The sequence below is a fragment of the Salmo trutta genome, chromosome 20 (genome assembly GCF_901001165.1).
Source record: "Salmo trutta chromosome 20, fSalTru1.1, whole genome shotgun sequence".
Lineage (NCBI taxonomy): Eukaryota > Metazoa > Chordata > Actinopteri > Salmoniformes > Salmonidae > Salmo > Salmo trutta.
In genome coordinates, this window is record NC_042976.1 from 38,867,423 (window position 1) to 38,884,391 (window position 16,969).

Below are 16,969 nucleotides of genomic sequence, written 5' to 3' on the forward strand. Positions count from 1 at the left end.
ACAAACCTCAACAGAATGCAGACTCTGTCATCAGTATCATCGGGTGAGCCATTCTATCCCATTTTTGTCAACGTTTAACCCTTTTCAGTTTGGTAACACGTTCCCTGCTTTACTATAATGAATAGATAGAGCTATACTCACACGGTATATGTTGAGATGGGGATGTGCGAAACACCCAAACTCGGAGCAAGGCCCTTCCTTCTCCCCAGAGGACACCAGACTAGACCCCATGACTTTGGTCATTAGTCATCATGCTCCTCACCAGCATCATCACATTCATCACAGGGACGCAGAAAACGTACTCGCAACGTGCATGTGCACATTAATAACGCCACACACAATTCATCTTACAGAAGCAAAATTAATTTCCTTCCTATTGTGTAATTCTTCATTTTTGTCACTAGTCTACAAGCCCCCCCCCCCCTTTTTTTGTGTGATTTTGCCCAATATTCTGTGGTTCCTACCTCAGAAAAATCATTATCCTTGAGGTATGACTTATAAGCTAATCAAAAATGTTTTGCTACCAAGTAAGTCAACTAAGCTTATAGGCATAAACTCAAGTGAAAGATTCCTCTTTGCCGTTGAAAGAGGTCTTTGAACATCAGTCGACCGGGCCATAATTCCTCCCTGAATGTGTAATTTGAGGATTGAGTTTCCTTTTAATAAAGAGACTAAAGCGAAGATTTAAAATGAACATGGTGATTAAGAGCAAATGTGCCGGGCATTTATATAGCAGGACTGCAAGATAATTCATAAAGATTCATGCTTTAGACCCAAATGAAAATTTGGCACAAAATGTGCTTGATGAAGGCAGCATTTAATCACCTTGCTGACTGGAGTAACTGCTTTCATTTAACCTTGACTGAAGATCATGAATTCTACCACGTCTAATTGGAAACATCATTTAACAGAATGAACAGAGCAAATTGTCCCCAATTCAAAGGCTTTGATTGACAGACAGTGGCAGTAAGGCCTGCTACAATTAAAGCTGATCTGTATTCACTGGCCCCGTCACCCAGCTCCATAAGTGATGTGACTCTGTTTGATCATCGCTGTAGAGAAACTTTTTTTGAACCTCACCTTGTTTTGAAAAGGGAAGGTTGGGAGGGGAAACCCATTGGGTGCCAGCGATTCCTCCCACCTCTGGCCCAACAGCAGTTACCCTCCTTATTCCTGACAGGGACAGGACAAAAGACAACACCAGAAGTCTCTCACCATTATGTTTATTATCACCATCTGCAGCTTAATTGAAACGTTTCGAAATCAGGAAAATGACACTGCCATCTTTCTGAGACATTGGAAGTAATGATGTCTCATAGCCCTCTGCAGACAATTGCCCCGATGATGTGAAAACTGTGTTAAGTGGCATACAGTGAAATGTGATGCAGACACTTAATTGTTTTTTGCCTTTCTTGACTCTGGAGAGAACAAATGTAATCTGTGAGCCAGACATTTCCTCAGCGACGAAGCCTAACCAGCCAAAGCATGTTTGGTTAAGCAACCAAGCTCAAGGGTTAAATTTCAGATTTTGCAATTACAGGGTTCATTTTTTATGTAATGCATTATTTAAATGATCATAGCTTTGGGATGTTTCTGGGATCATGCTTCCAGGATGTTATATTAGGGAGCTTAAACAGTCAATATGTGAATCAGTGACATAGGCTACTGGCTAATGGATGCATAACCATGTCAATTTAATTATTCATCTATTTAGACGTTTGTGTTGGAGAAAGCCCCTTGGTATGGTGCCAAACCCTATGTTGTTGCTGCAGCATGTGCTACAAAACAAATGGATGCGTGACGGTGAATCTCCCTTTACGGTGGCTCTTTGTTAAGAGCCCTGATGTTTGGTCTGAAAGTTAACAGGCATTGCTTGTGGTTCTGTTTCGGAAACATAACAAACATGTGTTTAGAAAACCGCTTTGAAAGCGATGATTATTGACTTTTCTAAATGTTAAATTGTTGTTTACACAGAGCCAAATGCAGTGGTGTAAAGTACTTAAGTAAAAATACTACTTAAGTCGTTTTTTGGGGTATCTGTACTTTACTATTTATATTTGTGACAACATTTACTTTTACTCCACCACATTCCTAAAGACAATAATCTACTTTTTACTCCATATATTTTGCCTGACACCCAAAAGTACTCGTTACATTTTGAATACTTAGCAGAACAGGAAAATTATCTAATTCCCGCACTTACTGTATCAAGAGAACATCCCTGGTCATCCTTACTGCTTCTGATCTGGCAGACTCACTAAACACAAATACTTTGTTTGTAAATTATGCCTGAGTGTTGAACTGTGCCCCTGGCTATCCGTAAATTAAAAAAAACAAGAGAATTGTGTCGTCTGGTTTGCTTAATATAAGACATTTTAAATGATTTATACTTGTACTTTTGATACTTAAGTACATTTAAAACCAAATACTTCTAGACTTTTACTCAAGTAGAATTTTACTAGGTGACTTTTACTTGAGTCATTTTCTTTTAAGGTATCTTTACTTTGACTCAAGTATGAAAATGGGGTACTTTTTCCACCACTGGCCAAATGTGGGCGAATGTAATGGCTGAAAACCCTACACACGGAGAAGAGTTTGACAGCTTGGATACAACATGTTATGTGGACACCAAATCTCTCACGCTGGTTCATGGAAACAATCCTTGGGATGTTTACTGTGGGATGATGACACAGAGGTTTGTTAGGCCAGCTGGGTCAGAACAATACTGCCATTTAGGAACAGATGAAAGACATGTTAAAGGAAATGCACATTAAGGGAACCCAATCATATCCAGTCGAGTGTTGTTCATCCTGTTTCACAACAATAATATAAACCATCTGTGCTGCTTTTAAAATGGGGGAAATAGTCTTTAGATTACAGAGTGGTCTCTGGTGCTAATTGTCTAAGAGCTCTTTTATTTCTCTCCCATTAATTCTACTTCAGAGTGGCTACCTCAAACGTTTTCACCGTTTCTTTTGTCAACTGATAGCTTCGTGGCACGATTGCTTGAAAGTCAGCTAACAACCATGACAGAAACGTTACTCCAGCACGTGCGGTAAAACAGATGTCATTATGATGTTCTTTGGGACGGCAGTTCTAAAGCTAAATTGAAAAGCAGAAACTTTGGAAGTTGTATTGCCCCTGCAGAAGTGCTCCAACCATACGCCCGACACAGCCAATACTCTCTGTTTGCTCATCTTACCACCCTCACTCCACCCCACTATTCTCTCCAGTGTCATGTTCATCAGGGAAAATGCATCCATTCTCCTGTATTATACCATATTCCAGGTCAAGCATCAGATCCAGGGCTAATAAGACTTGTATGTCCAGCTGTTGGACTTGCTGGTCAATCTACAAGGTCACAATGGACCTACCCTCTCTCCTTTCTTCTCCCCTGTAAACCAGTATAGTCAACCGCCATGGGTTAATAGAGACAGTGGATATTACAGGGCAGAGAAGCATGCACAGGTGCTTTCATGACTGAGTTATATTGTTGGGTTTAAGACTATAATATTAAACAAATGGTCCATCGAAAAGGAGGAGATGCCATGAGAATGGTTGAAATCCTTGCCCAGGGAAAAGGGAGAGCTAGATGTCAAATAGATGTTGAGTAAACCAAGAGAAAGCATAAGAAACTTTACTTTGTTTGTCTTTTCAGCTCTGCGTATCCACAACCTTGAATGAATAACGGTTCATACATGATTCATTAATTTATGGTCTGCTTTTCTTCAGGCAAGACAAGACCCAGCTAGCACATAATGTTCTGAGAACCATATGTTTCTTAGAGCTTGGTGAGAGCATGGTTGTCCTATGGATATTTTGCATACAACCTTCCCACAACTTTCGGGGAATGGTGCAGGATAGTAGCTTGGCTTTGGAACATTCTTTATTTTCTTGGAATTTCATTACTTTAACAGAACGTTTCCTAAAAGTTCAAACACGGCTACATTTCATTTCATTTTTGGATCCTTAGAACGTTCTCCAACTGGTTTGACATTGGGAATGTTCTCAAGTAGTTCAGAGAACGTTAAGATACAAGGTCCTTCGATAGGAACTTCAGTACTTCAGCAAAACGTTTCCTACAGGTTTCCTCGTGGTTGTATTTAAAGTCATGTTCTCAAATTGTTCCGACAACGTTAAGGAAACTTTCTTTCAAAAACACAACTTTAGAATGTTATTTAAAAACATATACATTCTGTTCTCAGCATCAACAAAATGCACTCTGTCCTCTATCTTGTTGAGTATGTTCAGGTGTGATCTTGTGCTTGTTTCCTTTGCAATGGGGTCTGTTTAAATAGACTAAAATGAACAGCTTTGTATGCGTAAAAAAAAAAACATGGCACGTTGGCTGCATCCTGGTGGCGAAGAGGACTAATTCAATGGCTAGAGAACAAAGGATTATAGGTTCAAATCTCACTAATACCGCGTCACAATAAAAAAAATGTTTTTGCATGAATAACCCGTAATAAGCTAGCAGTGTTATTAAAAGTCTTGAGATATTCAGTGAAAGTTTAAAGAAAGTTATTCAAAAACCTCCAAGTAACCTCCAAGTAACCTATAGGCTAATTTCCGTTTTACATTTACATTTTAGTAATTTAGCAGACGCTTTTATCTAGAGAAACTTACAGTAGTGAGGGCATACATTTTCAAACAGGATTTCTTTGAGACATATCATTTCTACAGTTTAATTCAAATGGTTCCTTTGACTAGCTAGAGTAAAGAATGCTTTGTTTTTCAGACATGTTTTCCTAATGCGAAGACATTGATGAAATGCAGTGCAGCAAGGCAGAAATACAAAATGCCTCTGAGGTTCTGTATTTTGCATGTGTTTGTGATTTGTTTAGACTGTGAGCTGGATTTAATCTGCATCGTGGAAGATCCGCGTTAAAGCAGGATTGAAATTTAAAGGAAATGTTTCCGTGTTTGCGGAGACTGCGTTCAGGGTAAACGCTATGCATGTCAACTCAATTGGAAATGACCTTTACATTTTAACGCGGATCCTCCGCATTACTTCCGCAATACGGATTGAATCCACGCTTAGAGGGGATTTCCACATAACACGATAATTCGGATAGCCGCTCTAGCTTCGCCCTCATGTTGGTGCTAGCAAGCAGGCTAGGGAGTTCTAGGTATCAACAGCCAATGCAGTAGGGCTGGAAGCGATAGTGAGCTTCGATTGAACAATAGCGTTGCGAAATTGCAGAGTATTTACATAAAGTTGAGCTTTCCCCAACTTTGGTCCCGCCCTGTTCACTCTCCCATCGCCTTAAGGTCCCCCGAACCCTTCCCTTCTATTGAAAATGCATGGCTCTCCATTGTTTCATCGCCCCTATCGTGTTATGTGAAAATGCACTGTTAGTCAGTGTATCCATTGCATTGTTTTCTGTGTCTAATCCTGCTGTCCATTTGCCTGTGCTCTGGATTCATGACCAGCAATGAATTGTGTTGTAGGCTCTGGAGGAGAGAGTTAATGAAGTAAAAATTAATGAAGCATATGAGTACCACAAACTCATGGCTGTAAGCTCCTCTTCATATTATATGATCTCAATAAAATCAATCAAATGTACCAGTTCTTACTTAAGGTAAGATTAGATTTACACATTACGGCCCTGCACTCCCCGGCATCATAATTAGCCCCTCCCTCTGCCAGGTCACAGTGGCAGGCTGGACTCCCATTATCTCCCTATTGCTCCTCAAGACTTTAATGGGAACACTGACAATGTCATCACCCTCTCGGGCGATGGCTATAGCCCGTTTGTCTATATGAAGCCCTCGCCCGGATGACAGACACCCTAGACTAGTCATTCTCCTCCTCAGCGTATTGTGGGTATAAACTGTAGCGATTAAACGGTTGTCTAAATGAATCGGTGTGGAATACACTTTGCTATGTACAGGGCCGAGAAAACATGGATTGGCGACACCTCCGTGAAAGTGTTGCTTTCATTGACTAAAGACGAATGAATCTGTAATTTGTCTGTACTTGCAGGTAAATCATTGCCACAAAGTCAACGGTAAGATGCTTGTTTCTCCACCAACTCCGTGGAAGAGTCACTGAAAGTTGAAGCTGTCTGAAGATGTCAGGCTGTCTACAGAGTTGCCTGCATTAGAGCTCCCCCTGTAGGAAGTGAAGGGAACAATGTATTGGGTAACTTCCATCAGATGAGATGAATCGATAGAAATCAAACAGTCAAAACCTGGTGATGGTGTGAGAAGCCATGCTATGTCTGTCTAAACGGCAACAACAACAACAACAACAAAAAGCAGGTATGTATGGTTAAGAATGTGGCGCAATGACATCCAAGGATCATTTGTGTTACATGTGTGATCACAGATAGGGCTGCTAGGGTTGCGTTGGTGAGGAGAGGGTCAAAGGTGAGTGTAGTATATAGTAATATAGCCTAGCTGTGAGATGAACAACCTTGTCACTCTTCAGAAATTCCCTTTTAGATGTTTCACTTATATCTGAAATATCCAAATGACACTATTCGTGATATTGAACATTTGCTTTAAATGCTCCATGGGTAAACAAGTTAGCTTTAAGGAAGCAGAAATAACACAATTGTTTCGCTGCCTGATGTGGTTTTTTTCCCCCCTCTGTGAAGAATTGTCTATTTATAATGTCATCTTATCACGCTTCCTTTGAAGGCGGCAGCGAATGCACTTATGCCTTCCTTTGTTAGGGTGTGTTTTCAATTTCCTCCGAGATGGAGCAGGCTAGCTTTCTTCCCTTTGATAATTTCCCTGACACCTGGACCAAACGGCTATTTCTATCAGCGCACATTCTGGAGCCGGAGGTAAGAAACACGTCCTAAGCCTCCAGACACCCGGAGTCATTCGCTGCTGTGCCTCAACAGCAGCAAACTCTCGCTCCACTTTTCACAGGACGCGGTGGTCAGGGGGAAAGGAATATTATCGTCTAGAAACTTCTGTCTGCAAAAGGAAAAAGTGTACTGAGGATATCTTTGTCCCCCTTCTGGCTTTATTTTTGTGATCGTGTGACCCGGGCCTTACTGTTGCTCCTAACGTAGAACGACATGTCAATCTAGTTGTTAGGCACCGAGCTGAAAACGGGTGTTTATTGCGGAGGCCTGACAGATGTATTCCACATTGTAATTAATCTGTTGATTTTGACCTACAGATCCCATTGCGATAATGCCTCGTGTGTTCCATTTCGTCAGCTGTTCTTCCTCTGACTACACAACAATCACTAGAAACCTACAGGACACTAGGAAATTAACAGCAATTTCGCAACCCTGCAGCCATAATGAAAATATCAATCAATCAAACGGGAGAAAGAAAAAAAAACCCAGCATGCGAAATCATTCTATGTAATCTGAAAAGCCGCGTGACGATTCTCTACGAAGTTACTTCCAGCGCCACTGCTCACAGTTCAACCACCACATATCACTATCGCTATTAATGTAACAAGGTTGTCATCATTACCGCTCTGATTCCTCCAGCCCAAGCAGAACAAGGCATAGTGGGCTGAGGGCCCATCTGTGTGCTGTCTCCAGGTCCAGTGATGTAGTGCTGGGGGCTGGACAGACAGGCCCGGGGAAGGGCTGTGGCTCTGTGTTGCTCAGTGTTGCATGGCACTCAGGGCACTTCAACCCCCATTTCCCTCCTTACAGGTACCCGACAGCCCACCACCGTGCGCTACTCATTTACTGCTACACTGGTTTTCATAATTAGCGCCGCAAGGCCTCATTAAATCCGCTCTAATGAATAAATATTGTATTTCATAGCCTGATTACCAGATCAGCTCAATGCTTGAGCGTCGTAAACAATTATTTCCCTAAATATTCATCACCCCCAAAGTGGATGATCATTGGTATTTAATACCAGTATTTTCAAGTGCATCTTTATTATGCTAATAATAGATTTTGAAAAATTTGTTTCCGAGGGAGAAAAATATTTCTACACGTTTTTACATCTTTTTTGGGTGTGATGGAAATTTTTGTAAGGAATGGGGATGAGGACGTAACAGTGTCGCTGTATAATGAATGGCTTTGTGGAGAATAGTTAAAGAACTAGAGCACTCTGTTTTCTTCGCTCATCATCAGATAAAAAAACAGCTACTTTTCTTATATGCCATTCAGACAAAATTGGAAGCTTGATCAGCTTGTTTGAAAAGGTCTCAATGTTTTCTACAGCCTCACTGCATGCCAAAGCCATTTTCTACTGCACATGACTAGCAATATGACAGAACACAATGGACTACTTACTACCAACCGTTGTGACCAAACATATCTTTCTATAAACCCAGCTGGGCAAGCTGGCAACTTTTACAAAAAGAGAACAAAGCAGTGCACTCCGAATTAGAGTAGCAACTCTGGTAATAAGAGAGAAAGTCTCCTACCAGACTAGCAAAAACGCTCAAGTGTGGACAGTAATTTCAGAAGGTGTCGGTGTTAATGAGAGCATGTTCACTGGAAATGGTGCAGGTCAAATGAAGTACATTCTCAAAGGCTTAATAGCAACGAGCCACCCAAGATTTACCTCACGACATTTCCTGTGTAGTACCACACACACTGGACGGAAAATACCGGTAATAACTTTCATTGCCACTCGAGTGACACCTGAGAACATTACCATTTGCACTGTAAAACATCGTTGGGAAATGAAAGGAGAGAAAAAGACCAGAGCAACAAAGTGCTATAATAGGATAAATGATTTACAGGTATGAGATTCCCATTACGGACTGCTAATTGTTTCCACACCATTAGTGACAGTTATCTAATGAAGGATTTAACCAGGCACTGTAGTATATCCGTTTCTCTCTGTTCAGGAGGAAATAGCCCCCACTAGCTGTGCCCTTTCCACCCTCACCACCTCAGGGGTACAATGGGACAATGGTGGACTAACATTCCACTTCTTGTACTCCGTGTCATATGCCAAACATTGTGGAACGTTAGCACAAACGGACGAACACTCCCAGGCTAGCTGAGACTTATTACAAACAGCAAATAAACCTTATTGAAGTTTAAAGCGAACAAAAAAATGGACGACTCAAGTACAATTCACAGAGGACAACCAATTTATACATATAGTTTTTATCCAAACTTGCAGGTTAAAAGTGTGAATGTCACAGGCAAACATCACAGTATAAACATACCACTCACGTAATTGACAGTAAAACTGTACACATTTAAAACAATGTAAACATTTTCAGAATCAGGAGCAATAGAAAAATCTACTGTTTTGCATTATGGAATATAAAAGCCATATCACATGACAACATCGTCAGTCAGGTCCAGAAGCCGGTTACATTCTCCACGGTTTACTGGCTCTCTTCCATTTCCTTCTTCAGACTGCAGAGACACAGACATCATTAATTCCCAACACAGTAGCAGTCAAAGTACTAATACGACTGCAAGACAAAAAGGTTATAGTTCATAAGTAGAAAGAGCCTTACCTCTTGAGATAAGAATGGACGTTGTCGTAGCCGTGGTATTTAGCCAGGTAGACCAGGACTCCAGTGGCACAGCGACCCTCTCTGGCTCTACAGAAGCTGCAGTTACAGATCCCTCTGCACGACGGACACTCCCACTCCTGCAGGAGATCAGGGCGATGTCAACCAAGGCTGCATTCTCTTGACAAAACAGTCAAATAATCTGTCGGTGGCTCGGAGAAGAAGAGTACAGCACTTACAGGATCCAGCAGGGCATCTCGGACCTCCTCTCCATAGCGGTTGCGGAGACACGGGCCACAGAACTGACCCCTCACCCCCACACACTCCGGGTTACGGCAGTTGGTCTTGGTGTCGACCGTTTTCTGGCGGCACTGATGGCAAGTGGACCCCTACAGCAAGAACATTAGAGGGGTGAACGTGGCTGTATGAACGTGACTTAACAGAAATCAAACTTTGAAGACAGGCGTTTGAGAACCACTGTAGGAGAAAGGGAACTTACAGTGGATCGGTTGTAGACCTTCTGCCGCACGTTGTCTGCGATCAGATCCAGCTCCGTCTGGGAGATGTCCTCCACAGGCCGCACCACATGAGGAAAGGCCGGCACACTGTTGTAGCTGCGCCGACGGGGCTCCTTCTGTAAACACACATATATCAACCAAACTGTCAATTCCTGGAGTTCGGTATTCACCATTTCTGAAAGGACAGATCAGGAAACGGTGGGAGATTTATTTTTCTTTCTTCGCTTTACTTGATGTTACCAAACGAACGCTGAGGTCAACAAGGGTGTGTGCGTCACTCACTTCCTCGTAATAGCGGCTCCTGCGCACCAGGCTGAACTTGTCCTCTTCTTCCTCCTCTGATGGGGGGCCGTCCACCAGGGAGCGGGAGCGAGTGTGGAGCCTAGAGGTACGCTCAGGGTTCCTCCTGCAGGGTCCAGGGGCTCCCAAAGACCGGCGTGGGGTGCGACAGGGCTACAGAGGAAACAGAAATGCATTAACTACAGTCCAAAAATGTAAATGGTGATAGCATATTTCATCACTACTAAAATCTTTCCTGAATACATGTTTTATAGGACAGCCATATCCCTCCATATAGTCTCACTCACCGCATTCATCATGGGCAGGGATGTTCTTCTAGGGAAGCCAGGGATTTTGTTGAGTTCTGCCATCAGCTTCGCAAGCTAAACAAAATAAACGGAAATAACACAATTAGCACTCAAATGTCCCTCGGCAAGCTACAGCCACAACGACTTCTCTGAATGATTCTGTCGTACCATGGCTTTGTTCTCCCTGATGTTAAGCGCTCTCTTGTCCATGAAGTTGTCTCCCTCGTCAGTGGTCTGTTTGGGAGCGACTTTGGGCTGTTTAGGGGGCTCTGCTGCAATAGTCTTCTTCTGGCTGGCCCTCCTGGTGGGGAATTTCATGGCCACTTTCAGAGTTTGGGACCGGCGGCCCCTCTTCCGCGGCGTCACCGACTCCTCAGAGTCAGAGTCCACTCTCTGAAGTACACAGTACATTTGTCTGAGCACACATTCTGAAATGTTTTTTTGTTGTTGTGTATAGTAGCCACCATTGCATAGTAACATTAAGCTTCGTAATATCAATACAAAAAAACCACACCATTTCACTGCTGAAGGCCTTCTCAAACCCACTGAGAGACTCTTCCTCCGAGCTGGCCTCAAACACCTTGGCTCTTTCCGCCACCTTCTTAGCTTCCCTGAAGCTACTTTTCTGTGGAAAGTGAAAGCACAACCTTCAGTTAGTTTCATCAACAAATAACTCATTCGATGAGTGAATATGGTCAAACACTGATTGTAAACGGGGTGAAATGTGGCAATTTGCCTTACCGTGTTAGCAAAGCCACCGTCAGAGCCAAAGCTGTCACAACTGTCATCTGATGAAGAAGAGGATGTCTCCATGGGCACCAGAGGTACATTACGGAAACTCCGCAAAGCCATCCTGGTGGAGGGAGGCTGGGGGGCCCGCTGCCGCTGGAGAGACAAGATGAACGAGTCAGGAAAAATGTAATGGGTCGACTGGAAGCTCAGACCACAGATACGTGAACAATGTGAGTACTAGTAGTTTTGGAAAGTGCCTGCACACTGCCGCCCTTCTGGACAAGGAGAGAAGCAGCAATACCTATGGTGATAGAGATGTGACTGCAAGATTCAACAATGGAAGCTCGCATGGTTAAACCATATCAAGGCTACATTAACAGAAATGTATCTTTTACAAGGTCATTGAAGCTAGCTAGTTAACGTCAGGTGGTTATACAAAGGAGTGTGATTATAGCCAAGTAAGACTTACTTTGATGGTGGCCAAAACTGACATTTTAAATGGAAAAACTTTTGCCAGGATAAAATCTAAATCTGTGTAGCCAAAACTATGTTTTATAACTACTGTTAGATAGTAGAAATTGAAATTGTTATAACATCCAAACTGGCTAGATTCAAATGACAACTACATGGTAACTAGGTAACGTTAAACCTTTAGGATACTGGATTTGAAGCAAAGCAATGATTGCATTGCAACTCCAATAAGACCTAGGCCGTCTGTAGCAGCTTTTGCATAATGTAGCTAAGGCAACAGGTTTACTAAAATGTGAGCAAGAAAATAAGAGCCTAACGTTAAGTTTACCACAGCAGAATTGTTGCCATGTAAAGTTAGCTACTTAGCATTACATTCCCTGCAGCTATAAAAAGTAAATGACCCTGTTATTGTTTGATATATTAAGACATATATATTATATTATACTCTAAGAAACATTCATTACCTTAGAGCCAGATGGACGCATTTTGTTTTCTTTAAAGTTTTCTGCAAAGAAATTCAGTCAAAACTCGAGTACAAGTTTCTGCAGTCCTTTTATGAATGCAGAGAAACCCCACTAATCCGAAACTAGCAGATGCTGGCTGAGAAATCTCCCGCGTCAGGAAAGTGTCCTGAAAGCTGTATAAACTTTTGTTTCAAAAGACGGTCTAAAAGAAAAATAGAACCCACAAATATACGCCACATAAAATGTGAAAAAATCTTTAGAAAATACCGCTGGTGGACACTTATTTTTGTGCACATTTTTTAAAACATTATGTCATATGCGGATCCACCAACATCTAACCTTTCAAGTACTAAGCCGTGGCGCGAAATCACAAGGTCCACATTTGCCTAAAGGGGCGGGTTTATAGAAAAACTCCCGCGTCCTTTCCATCAGGTGTTGTCGTGGCGTCCTTGTTTAATAATGAAATAATACTTTGAACTTTCATGTATGTTTATGTTTTTTTTACCCAACATATAGTTATAGACTATTAAAAAAATCTATTCAACTTATGTATCCATAGGTAGATTAACCTTTTAATATTGTAGTAAAATAATGATCTAGCTATACAGTATATCTCATATATAAAAAGATTAGGACAATGTAGGCTATACAATTTACAATAGGCTTATGTACAATAGTTCACAATATACAACTACAAATGATATGTAGGCTTAAATGCTAAATCCCAAAAATATTTCAGTGCAAACAGTACAATTCAGAAATCAGCCCTAAAAGACTGAATTGGGTGCATTCCATAAAACACAATTCTCCCTAGCTCAAATAACACCTAGAAAGATCCCCCCAGAGAGAAAATGTATATATAGAAGTAGTGTGAAGGTTAATGTTCAAAGGAAACCTGATGTCCAGTCTGTTAAGAGATGTTAACACTTTCAAACAGCAAATGATTCTCTGCTTCGTCCACCACGGCCACCTCTACACCCTCTCCTCTGTCTTCCTCTGGCCTGTTTATTGTCCTGTCGAGGTAATCTTTTCTGGCGTTCCACTTTGATCCATCCCCCCTCATTGACTTTAGCCCCCTCTTGCTCTGTACTGGGGTTTTCCACCACCTCCGATATGCCCGGTATCACCCTGGCCCGGTTCTGACCTGCTACACTGTAATTATTGGTCCGAGGCCTCCCCATTTGCTGTGAGGTTCTGCTTGACTTATTCTGTGTGAAGTTGCCCCTTGTATGGGACCATGTGTCTCTGTTGTGTCCCCTTGTTGCACTCAATGAGTTGTCAATGCAGCTTCTGTGCCTGTGGTAACCTTGCACTTCCCCGGCACTGAGCAGGCGTTCTCGCTCCAAGGCACTCTCTGAGGTGGTGCTGGAGGGGCTGCTGCCCTTTGACCCCAGGTAGATGGGGGAGAGCATGGCGGACAGGCCGGCGGTGGGGGACGAGCTGCGGGAGCACCAGGGAGAGAGGGGGCTGTTGGGAGACCTCCGCACTGCTGCAGCGTAGGAAGAGGCCTGATCTCCATATGCAGACAGGAACTGAGACAGGGTGCGGGTTTCTGAGCCTCCGGTGGGGGTCTGGGCACCATGCTGCTGTGCTGCTGACTGGCTCTTCAGCTGCCTCTGTCTAAGGTTGTACAACCATCTGGGATCCACATCTGGAAGCAGAAAGAACATCCACTGCTAGGGTTGGCTACATAGATGTGTGCATGCATATTGTGCATTCTGTATTTAAGACAGCTCTAAATTGATCATTTGTCAATAAAATCTGCATCCAAAACACCATAAAAAGTGACCTTTTGAGTTTGATCTGCTTCTGGGGTTTCCTTCAATGTTTAACGGAGCTGTTTCTATCAGCAACTCCACAGTCTTGATCTCATCTCGTCCACCGGTGGGGTTCCACCTCACTGCATGGCTATGTCTCGTACACCTGGGTGATCTCACATCGTTCTAGTATAGGGACACAACAATCACCGTAGGGGATTTTAAACATTGAACACATCTAGCTACAATGTATTACATTTTTAAAGGCACACCACACAGTACATATGAAGCCATGACAAAATGTGTAGAATTGCAGAAATGTTGTTTTAAAACTGGAAAATGTTCTCCCAGCCTCATGGCAAATGCGTAGAATAGTATGAGATTAGCTATAAAGCTGCACATTTTTCTCTCTGCCCCATGGCAAAATGTGTAGAATTGCAGGAAATTAGCTTTAAAACGTTAAACTTTTCTCTCAACCTCATTGCAAAATGTGTAAAATAGCATGAGAGAAGCTATAAAACTGCAAATGTTTTATGTATTTGTATTATTTATTAAACGTTTTATTGAATATTAAAACATACAATCTACATGCAGTGAAGCCATTCAACATTTACATTACATTCAGTCATCTAGCAGACACTCCCATCCAGAGCGACCCACAGGAGCAGCCAGGGTCAACGCCCTGCCCAAGGGCACGTCGACAGGTCTCACAACGGGGACCCGAACCAGCGACCTATCGGCCACTGGCCCAAGCTCCCAACCACCAGGCCACCAACCCTCCAAGATCCCCCCCACAGTTCCCAGAGAGTTCCCTCTCCCCCTTTTGTGGACCCCCTGGAGGTAGGTTCCCTGGGGCCCTGTTCCTATAGCAGTGTTTGGACTGACTCACCTCATAATTTACAATGCAGTCAACAACCTCATTCTCCCATAGTCCAACTACCCATTTGTCCATCACAAATGGGGGCTGCAAGGAAATAGTTTGATGTTGGTTATTAATCGTCATACATGTTACATACATGTTCGCTACTTCAATACGGCATCTTCAACACGGCAATGACATTCATTTAAGGAATAATTAAACTTATCTGAAGATACAGAAAGGGATTTTTTTGTGGCATAACATTTAGCAAAAAGGTACACTCTTTCAATGATCCTAAAAAACCTTCAACAAATAAATGTAATGGACAAGGGACTGTTTTTAAGTCCTGATGCCCTTTCAGTGCATTCATTGCCTGGAGTAATGCTTATGATCACACCTTGGTCATCTTCAGGACATCCACATCCTGTCTGTTGGCATTAAAGGTCACATCCTTGATGTACGTTATTGCAACTTCATCTCCGTCAAGTTCAATGTACATTTTCCATTTGCAGTCCTAAAAATGACAGATTGTAGGTCTTAAAAAACATGAAATAACTGCTGTTAGTTGAGAACCTAACTGCATTTTTTTCCTAAACCAACAGCACAGCCTAGAGGTAGTTCCTTGGAATTGAACATTTCCGGAATGTAACATGAATTTCTATGAATAAATCACGATCAAAGCCTGACAGAAGCACACGTTATGTTGTACATTTAGATTTTAATCCTGCTTTCACCTAGTATCCACTGTGAGTTGCCTTCAATTGAGACAAATGTATAATTTTGTTTGGCGATTGATTGCTTTCCCCGCACTCTTTTTGATGTGCTCTCAGAATCACAGAAAGGATAGCATGTCTCTTGAATGATCATAGCATGAAGGACGACATAAGTGGTAAATGAGAATGTGAACAACCTATCAATCTTTGCAGAGACATTGGTTTTACTTCAGGGGTAAATATAAGTTGCTATGGTGGATAGCTTGTATTATTTCCTGTAGGGGATATGGTTTGCAGTATCTTAACACCTGGTGCTATTGTTGGTGAAATACACATTTGAGTAATGCTAATGTTATTCCAGTTAGGTGAAAATAAACTCGGTATTTCGATCACTGTTGCACAAGTCACATAGGGATCAAATCCTCACTAGGCAATACAAATCTGAACAAACCCCATACTCCTGCTGAATATTGCATGCTGACAAAGCAGTAATGATTTTGCCGTCCCCAAAAGCCAGCCATGAAGCCACAGGTCACTGCTTAACCACACACGGTTCACGGTGTGAGCCAATCTATTGTGTGGGGATCACAGAAGAAGACATCAAAGAAGTGGCACTAACACACTCATCTGAGGAGTCTCAGCCCACTCCTACACTGTCCCCAGGGGCTGGACCGGGGCTCAAAGGGGGAGCTAGCGCGAGGAAGGCTCAGGCTCCAAGACACACCAGGCAGCGGCCCCGTGTCGGCCCTGGGCAGTCGCACCAGGGCCCCCAAGTCCACTTGTTGGTCTAATCACTCCAGCAGAAACAATGTCTGGTAATGATGCCCAAGACCGGAGTGCGTCTGGTCTAATGGCAACTCATACATAATTCAGCACCTTTCTCTTGGCTGCGCGGTGATATCCTCATTAGTAGGGGACCCTCAGTGGTTGTCAGATGGTGGCCGCACAATCGCAGGCCCTCATTTTGTCTTTGAGAAGTGCAGCTGCTTCCATGACACCGCCAGCAAAGAGGGGCAAAAAAAAAACCGCAGTGCGGGTTTGTTTTATTTAGTGCAAAAAACCTTCCAGTTTGTAAAAACAAGGCTGACATGGAACCTGACACCAGGCAGGGGGAAAATAATTAGCTCTCATTTTCTCAGCCTCCTGTTTCCTTCTCCCTGCTGTGTTTTCTACACACTAAACCACCACATGTCAGAAGAAATGGGAGGCAATTAGCAGGCTCGTTTCAGCCCCGCCGAACGCACTGAAAGGGGACTATTTATGATGGGACAATGAACAGCTGAAAGATTAAATAACATTTGCCTTTCTAAAAAGAAAACGACTTCTGACTAAATTGGCTATTTTTGATTAAATTCAAACAGCAAGTGGAGAAGCAGCCTCTCTCCACCGTCGGAGACCCTAACAAAGGACGATGAGCAAGTGGGGGTGGATGGGATGTATGGCTTTAGATGAAATA

The 16,969-nt window shown here is 42.7% G+C and overlaps 2 protein-coding genes across 7 annotated transcripts in view; both read right to left on the reverse strand.

The window, feature by feature from the left end:
- Positions 1–9,019: 9,019 nt before the first annotated feature.
- On the reverse strand, positions 9,020–16,410 carry cdca7a (cell division cycle associated 7a). 3 transcript variants are annotated; one of them, XM_029703185.1, is made up of 10 exons: positions 16,390–16,410; positions 11,259–11,402; positions 11,032–11,142; positions 10,686–10,910; positions 10,518–10,592; positions 10,213–10,383; positions 9,912–10,046; positions 9,652–9,801; positions 9,416–9,552; positions 9,020–9,311 (listed from the first exon to the last, which is right to left on the reverse strand). In XM_029703185.1, exons 2-10 carry the CDS (start codon positions 11,367–11,369, stop codon positions 9,281–9,283), a joined length of 1,146 nt encoding a protein of 381 aa, XP_029559045.1. In that variant the 5' UTR covers positions 11,370–11,402; positions 16,390–16,410; the 3' UTR covers positions 9,020–9,280. The 3 variants fall into 3 exon arrangements, with proteins under 3 accessions (XP_029559045.1, XP_029559044.1, XP_029559042.1); XM_029703184.1 differs by lacking the exon at positions 16,390–16,410 and adding an exon at positions 12,185–12,296; XM_029703182.1 differs by lacking the exon at positions 16,390–16,410 and adding an exon at positions 11,719–12,101.
- The window catches only part of map3k20a (mitogen-activated protein kinase kinase kinase 20a), a 37,516-nt gene continuing 32,996 nt past the window's right edge, over positions 12,450–16,969 (reverse strand). For 3 of the 4 annotated variants that reach the window (XM_029703177.1, XM_029703178.1, XM_029703179.1), the window contains exons 17-20: positions 15,198–15,314; positions 14,831–14,905; positions 13,974–14,127; positions 12,450–13,835 (exon numbers count right to left, since the gene is read on the reverse strand). In XM_029703177.1, the coding sequence (XP_029559037.1) occupies positions 13,114–13,835; positions 13,974–14,127; positions 14,831–14,905; positions 15,198–15,314 (1,068 nt within the window). In that variant the 3' untranslated portion in view covers positions 12,450–13,113. Of the gene's footprint in view, positions 13,836–13,973; positions 14,128–14,830; positions 14,906–15,197; positions 15,315–16,401; positions 16,497–16,969 lie in introns of those variants that run through there. The other variant, XM_029703180.1, reaches the window with a different exon arrangement.

Bases quoted from the DNA above. Each gene is read 5' to 3' on its own strand.
- cdca7a (XM_029703182.1), bottom strand. From the start codon at position 11,742: ATGTCAGTTTTGGCCACCATCAAA. The intron at 10,384-10,517 runs GTGAGTGAGACT...TTTCCTCTGTAG, and splicing joins CCCTGCCCATGATGAATGCG to CCCTGTCGCACCCCACGCCG. The intron at 9,802-9,911 runs GTAAGTTCCCTT...TTCTTGCTGTAG, and splicing joins AGGTCTACAACCGATCCACT to GGGTCCACTTGCCATCAGTG.